The sequence below is a fragment of the Trachymyrmex septentrionalis genome, unplaced genomic scaffold, assembly GCF_001594115.1.
Source record: "Trachymyrmex septentrionalis isolate Tsep2-gDNA-1 unplaced genomic scaffold, Tsep1.0 scaffold62, whole genome shotgun sequence".
NCBI classification, from domain to species: domain Eukaryota; kingdom Metazoa; phylum Arthropoda; class Insecta; order Hymenoptera; family Formicidae; genus Trachymyrmex; species Trachymyrmex septentrionalis.
In genome coordinates, this window is record NW_017305800.1 from 300,277 (window position 1) to 307,729 (window position 7,453).

The following is a 7,453-nucleotide window of genomic DNA, read 5'->3' on the forward strand; positions in this document are numbered from 1 at the left end:
CGCAAAAAAAGAAACAAATGCAAAGGAAGGCGAGAAAGAAAAAGTATCTCGTCGCGATGCGAATCGCGATCGTTTCTCAAACGCGCGCGCGTTTGTATGTACAACATGACGACGTAGATCATAGTTGGATCATAAATCGCAGCTGGATGACTTTCACCTACGCGCGATACGCATTTACGTTAAAGACCCCGACGCGTGTCCATTCAGCGAGGAACGACGTAGGCACTTCGTAACGAGTGTACTCCAACGGTCGCGGCCGTTAAACCGTATATATACCGATCTTCGCGTCGAATCTTCGAGAAATCGAGAAACATGCCACTTTCGCCCGAGGATTCGATAACGGCCCTGTTCTCGTAAAAGAGCAAGCAATTTCTCGCGGACGTTATTCCGTCGATAAGCTGCACACGCATCTCCCGACGCGATACGATTTCTTTGCGTTCCTCGCGAGGCTCGTTATTACGAGCAAGGCGTGAAATGTGCAAGAGATTACGAGAGAGAGAGAGACGAAGGTCGCTAGCCTCTTCAGACTAGGTACACCGACGTGCTGGTTCACGACCCTCTCATTACGCGAAGCCACGACATCTCTCTGACAGAAGCTTCCTTTATCATTAGTCCGTAGCGCGTAACGTAACACCATGTAGACACCAGGGAAATATCTTAATAAAAATAGTAATCAAACTTTTGTTTTTTATTCGCTCTAGAACATATCGATGATTATGACGGCATTATACGGCAATTGGAATATTTTTATTTAACACATTACACTTCGTATCGTATGGAAAGATTAATGCAATTATTCGTGTTGTCTTAAGGTACAATTTCGAATAACCAGATTTCACTAAAGCGAGAAAGAGATCTTACAATCCGAGTACATGAAAGTTACGATAGTAATTTTAACAGAAACGATGATTACAACGGTGTTGCACATATAATTTGTTATACGTTCGCAATTTTTTATATGCAACATAGTTGAAAATACTTGTATAACATTTTATAATGTGTACTGTAATCTTTGCTAATGTAATAAAAAATATGCATATATGTGTGTGAGTGTGTGTGTGTAATATATTTCAATTATTATTATATTAATATTAATATAACATATTAATTGCCACAGTGATGAATAATAATGCCGTTATATTCAACAAAGTATTATAAAAAAATATATTTCTTATACAATTTATATTTCTATTTCACTTTCTCTCTTCCACTTGTGATATTTTCTCCGTAAAGAAAACAATACAGAAGAAATAATGTAATATGAAAATGTAAGGAAAAAGAAACCTCCGATGAATTCTTACGAAAGAAACAATGTATCTGTAAATTTACACTTTCTTTCTCCAAAGATAATTTTGTTTCAATTGTTTAAGAAATTATGTTAAAGAGCGTATCGATAGTAGGGTATAATTACAGATTAGGCTACGCGTGTCGAGGGCAAAGACGAACTCGCGTAATCTTGTAAGCTTGACAGCTGCGAACAACGAGACCTACTTTAAGCCGACGATTTTAAATTACAGTCGCGCTTAACGCGTGCGGCGTAACGAGGGCTTCGTCCCGGTTATGCACAACGTGATTTCGATTCCTGCGTATATCTCGATATTGTAAATTCATTTATTATCGCGAGGCGAAAATGATAGCCACTAGACACACGGCATGGAAAGTTACGACCGGATATTCGCTTCTCCGATTGATACCAAATAATAAAACGTTTCCGATAGGCATAAACGCGAGGCGATGCCGTAAAGGTGATTCGTTCCAATTTTCCATCAGCCTTGGATATTTTCTCTTTTACACTAAATTAATTATTCGTAGTAAACATCGTTACAAGAAAACATTTCGGATAAAGCGGAGTAATTTGGGTGGATTAACAGAAATTTTCAAATTGTGAATTATGAAAGATTGAGGTCACATAATACATTCGATCAAACATGCACTATTGGTGCGTTCTTTATGTATGTGTTTAATTTCAATGAATACAACTGTACGACCTCAATTTTTCATACGATTCGAAAATTTCTATTAACTTATTCAAATTACCCTGCTTTATCCTGTACTCTTATACTATTTCCAGATGTACATGGACCGATGGAGACGTTCGTTTTGCCACCCGGTATGTACTTGAGGCCGGAGGATGCTGGGAATCTCTACACGACCTTGTCGGCCAATCCCAACGTGTTCTTCCAAAGGGCTGCCCATCCCGGAATGATGTACTGAAAGGGCGAATCTTATCGTTGATGACAAGACTATATATGCCTGTCGTGTCTTAAGATTAAATCACGCACAAGCGCGCGATTGTTGATCTCTCGTTATTCTGATTGTAAATAATCGTCGTTATCAGAATCTTAGTGAACGATTCTACATAGTACTTCTTTGTAACTTGGACGATCATCGCGGGAGTGTTATCCCGCCAGAGACGCGTACGCGATCAATTGCAGATCGCTGCGAGCAATAGATGAACCTGAAGTGTACGTCCCTCCAGAATAACGCAATAAATGTTACGACACATTTTTTTTTTTTTTTTTATTAATACGAGAACATCATTTTCCACTCACCTTCGATGCCTGCGGATGAATCTCTTTGATAAGATAACACAATCTCTTTGAGAACATTCGCGTCAACCATCCTTTTAATTAATTGAGAAATAAAACTCGTTGTAAATAGTACTTCTTGCGAGCGTCAGAATTTTAGACTTTCCAAGGAAAATCGATTCTTCGAGGGCGGCTTATCAATCAAACTTCGATTAACTTAAGCGGCGATTAATTCAACCGACAAATGTTCCATTTCTATCAATCATAAATTGATTGTAATCTCGATTTAATTCCTGTCTGTAATCTGAATTTTTTTGTCTAGCCCAAATTTTTTTACTACTTGAAAAATAAAATCAGGATTATACTTTTCAACCAGTCCATTACATTAATCAAATATCTTTTAACTCAAATATTAAAACTTTTATTTAATAAAAATTGAAATTGGACAAAATTAAAGGTGAAATTTGAGAGTAAATTTTATTTGTGCTAAGAAAGACTCAGATTGCACATGGAGAATTAATTTATTCACTAACTTTTTCTAATGTTTAAAGCTAGAAAAAGATAAAAAGTAAGTTAAATTTATCTACAATTAGTAGAAATAAACAAAAATTATAATAACTTCTTCTACGTATCGAGCGACAAGAAGTTAATAACTCCGTACACAAAAACATTAATTAAGTTAATATTAATATTATATTTATAGTACGACAAATTTTTCAAGCGTTAATTGATTGCAGGACAAGGTTGCAGGAAAATAGAAAGATCCTTCTCGAATTTCTCTTCCTTATTTCTATTCAATTAATAGACTTTGGAAATGTGTCGTATGATAAAAATATAATACCAGCCTTATTCCAGTTTCACCACTTTAATCTCGGTTCAATTTATTCTTTACCTTTTTCTAATTTCAAGAACTAGAAAAACGTAAACACACAGTAATGCCTATTTTTACCAATGTATGTAAATTAACTTCAATCTCAGTTCTTACTCTTCATCTTTTTTTTTTCAGTAAGAATTAAAAAAAAGAATGAAGCGTAAATTGAACTGAGGTTAATTTTACATTGGTGGAATCGGACCTAAGTGAAACCGAGATGAAAGTTAATCTTATATTGGGGCCTTCTTTACTTGACAAGTTAATCGCCAATTGAATTAATCAAAGTCTGGCTACTTTCCAGTAACATACACAGATGACACAGTGTAACACAGTGAATCATTACATCTTTATTTTTTGTCGATGTTGAACACAGATGAAATGATCACTATATTAAGGATCATTTATACATGCCGTAAGGCGTAAATAAACTGTTAACTTATGCCATAAGCTATAATAAAAAATTGGCTATTTACAATTAAATGTGAGAAGAATAATCGGCTTCATTCTCCTCACATTCAACTATGATTGGTGAATTTCTTATAAATTGATCAATTTCTTAGAAATAATTTCTCACGCTGTGTCTCTTACTGGAAAGCACCGTTTGATTGATGAAGAATCATCCGAGATTCGCGAAAGGATTATTAACACAGTGCTAACCGGATTTCCTATCTCTTTGCGGCAAGGGGGTCAGAGATCGCGGTGATGACGAAGGAAAATCGTAGACTACGTAGACCAACTGCATACTCGATCGCGATCGGTCAAGGTAGCGCGTGCAGCTGCAGCTGCAATAGTGCAGTCGCATAATGACAGATGTCACGTGGAACAACGAGCGTAGTGGGGGGAAAAATAGTGGAGCGGCGGAAGAGGAGGGGAGCTATCTTCCCTCTGCACTTGTCAACAATATGGTTCCGTAAACGACGCACTCGTATCGAATCGCGTGACCAGATGTTGCTCGAGACAGCGAATGCAACGAACGCGACGAGCCTCGCTGGCGGTGCGACGGTATTCTCGCGGCCGACATAGCCGCGGGTGAAAGTACAAAGAATAAGAACGCAATGCGCGCGAGTTCCTAACCTGGCGATGACCTGGCGATCTCCAGCGTTGTGCGGAGTTACCGCGACGTGAATCCATTTCTGTATCTGCGCGAATTACGTAAATTCTTCGTAAAATTTCCCTGTCCCTCTCGATGTCATCGAGAACCTCCGAAATGGCATGTTCAGTGGAGCGGCTGAGGTAAGGAGTAACTGGATCTGTTACGTGTTTCTGCTACCATAGATTATATCTCGCAGAGAATAGACACAATTTGTTTCTTAATACGTTCCTTTTAACGCCTCATAGAATTTACTTCATCACGTACAATGTAGCTACGAAGTTCCCAGATCCCAGAGAGGATCTTCATCAACTTCTGGGTATTACACCTTGTGACAAATCAAAGTTGGTGTGGCCGGATTTATATTTTGTCGGGTACGTCCAAAACGTTTTTCTGGATCAGATTCGATGATAAAGTGTGTGTTCTTTCAGTTTACAGGAAGTTAAATCACAACCACAAAATTTAATATTAGACTATATACTATTTGAAGATCCGTGGACTAAAGCCTTTAGGTAAGTCTGTTATGATGATGCAACCCTTATATTAGGAATATAATTATTCACTATGTATATTCATTTAAGATATGAAAATTATACTCTGACTTGTTTTTGCAGAGATGTGTTGAAGAAGTATGATTATGTAAAAGTACGTTCGCAACGATTACAGGGTCTTGTTCTGAATGTTTTTTGCCTAAGGAAACACTTGACACACTTAAGATTGATAGAAACTCAGTATACTAAGACAGGTTTTGGTGGCATATGGGTAAGAAGACACTGTAAGGTCATTATTACATGCGCCTGTTTTTTGTTCATTAATTTTTAGCTTATTGGCTATAGGACAAAGAGATCTGAGATCCTCTCTGTCTTGCAGCCAATTAACATGCTTGAAAAATTTGTCGTACCACAAAAAATAGATGCATGCATGTAGTAATTACTGTTCTACCAATAATCTGCTTATCTTGCTTGTTTTTAGGGAAACAAGGGTGCAGTGAGCATAAGAATGAATATCTATGGGGTCAGCATTTGCGTGGTGAACACACATTTGACTCCCCATGATCATTTACTAGCTGATAGAGTATCAGATTATAATACCATCGTGACAGATCACACTTTCACTGCTCCGTTTACATCGAGAATATTATATCATGAGTATGAATATTTTTATATTGAAATAGGATTGTATCATTTAAGTAAAATTAACTACATCCTCGGTAGTAATATACGTATCTTCTATTAGCTATATATTTTGGATTGGTGACTTAAATTTTCGGCTCAACGGAGAGGATTTAACTGCCGCTGATATAGACTTATTGGTGAAAAAGAAGCAATTGAAGGAACTCCTCGAAAGAGATCAGTTAATGATGGTAATGAAGGAGCAACAAGCTTTTGCTGAACTGAATGAAAGTATCATTACATTCCCGCCTACCTACAAATACGAGTTTGAGTCTCAAGAATTTGATCTCAAGTAAATTATACTGATTAAATATAAGAAAAATTTATAAATATTTCTTTTAAATATTTTGATATGTTTTATATAATGTTATTTTGACATGTTTACGTTTATTTCTCATGTAGGCGTAGACCATCTTGGACCGATAGGATTTTATACAAAGTAAATGCAGCAGATATATATGACGATATAGAAATTCACACTGAGCAGCATACTTACAAGAGCCATCCCGATTACAGTGTCTCGGATCATAAACCTGTAACTGGAGAATTTGATATCGTGGTAAAAATACGGTCTTGCTATACATTTCTCCTTATCGAGCTAAATGTGAATGATAAAACTCTTTTTTTTTTAGGTCAGACCTAATGTAGAAGAAAACATTGTGGAATTCCAAGACTGTATTGTGGAGGAAAATTTTATCTCTTACAAACTACAAAGAGATTTTATCCCAAGCAATGGGGACTGGATAGGTCTCTTTCCTAATGAATTCTCCAGTCTAGATGATTACATCATTTACGAATATGTTAGTCGCGGTAAGATTTTTATTCCATTACACATCCTGTTGTTATTTTACGTTATTGTTGTTACTTAGTGTTACTATTCATTCTTCTAATAATTATCTAATATCCAGGTAAACCAATGTCAGTTTCTGACGAACCTCACGCGAACACGGAACGAATATCGTACAATGATTCGGCGCTTCGTCTGTCGGAAATGTACTGTTTGGTGTATGTAGCTCAACGAGGCTATCTTATGGAAGTTTTGGGAGTGAGTCCGGAATTTTCGGGTCCTCATAGATCAGTCGAACAATCATCTACATAAATTTTATAGCAAAGAATCAATTTACTTAAAAAAAATTCACTTAAAAAGAGCTTACGCATGATCGGTAATCGTTTCTGTCGAGAGATTAAATACCAAGCTTTAAGCAATTTTCTATAGATAGACAGAAATATCTTATTTAATTGTTATTATCCTATTACCACGGTTTTTTTTTTTTTGGAAATGTTTTAAGGGTGAAATAGGTTCACTACTCTAAGTTGTGTGAGTAGGAAAATTAAATGAATCAAGAAAAATATGGCCTTTAATCAAAGGGTGCTTTTGGTACGGTATAGTAAGTTTATAAATTAAACACATCACGAAATGATGTTTTGTATAGGAGTTAGTTGTTACTTTTGGTACCTGGTTTTTGCGCTCTCAGGGTGCGTCGCGGCATTGCCGCTTAAAGTATGTCGCGGCGTATTTAATCGTCCGCTTTAGAGCTTTCAGTGAGTGCACCGTCACGTTTTTCTGCACGCAAGATCTTTCGCGATCCATTAACTTGTTGTTAGAGATAGACTGTACCTATAGGTATATAATTATTTTTTTCTGCCTCTCGAGCGTTAATGGGTTACGTGATACGCGTGCGCTCACGTTGTATATCATGACTATTTTCTTAGCATAATTTAATAGATTTAATTGTGGCAAGGTACGTTCGTACAAATTCACGCATATTGTTTGTTTTATATATATATATAT

At 36.6% G+C, this 7,453-nt stretch overlaps 2 protein-coding genes across 2 annotated transcripts in view; both read left to right on the plus strand.

Annotated features, from left to right (window-relative positions):
- LOC108752979 overlaps nt 1–2,542 on the plus strand; it is a 16,322-nt gene extending 13,780 nt beyond the window's left edge. Inside the window, exon 7 of the mRNA XM_018494259.1 lies at nt 2,072–2,542. Coding sequence (XP_018349761.1) covers nt 2,072–2,214 — 143 coding nt within the window. The 3' untranslated portion in view covers nt 2,215–2,542. The remainder of the gene's footprint in view (nt 1–2,071) is intronic.
- Nucleotides 2,543–4,263: 1,721 nt separating this feature from the next.
- On the plus strand, nt 4,264–7,447 carry LOC108752757 (inositol polyphosphate 5-phosphatase K-like). Its single transcript, XM_018493819.1, has 9 exons — nt 4,264–4,632; nt 4,738–4,863; nt 4,921–5,001; nt 5,104–5,251; nt 5,462–5,637; nt 5,726–5,953; nt 6,064–6,220; nt 6,294–6,471; nt 6,570–7,447. Exons 1-9 carry the CDS (start codon nt 4,586–4,588, stop codon nt 6,758–6,760), a joined length of 1,332 nt encoding a protein of 443 aa, XP_018349321.1. The 5' UTR covers nt 4,264–4,585; the 3' UTR covers nt 6,761–7,447.
- The last annotated feature ends 6 nt before the right edge of the window (nt 7,448–7,453 follow it).

Excerpts from the sequence above, each read along its gene's own strand:
- LOC108752757 (XM_018493819.1), top strand. The coding sequence starts at position 4,586 with ATGTCATCGAGAACCTCCGAAATGGCATGTTCAGTGGAGCGGCTGAG. Across the intron at positions 5,954-6,063 it reads TCTCAAGAATTTGATCTCAA|GCGTAGACCATCTTGGACCG; the intron begins GTAAATTATACT and ends TTTCTCATGTAG. Across the intron at positions 6,221-6,293 it reads CTGGAGAATTTGATATCGTG|GTCAGACCTAATGTAGAAGA; the intron begins GTAAAAATACGG and ends TTTTTTTTTTAG.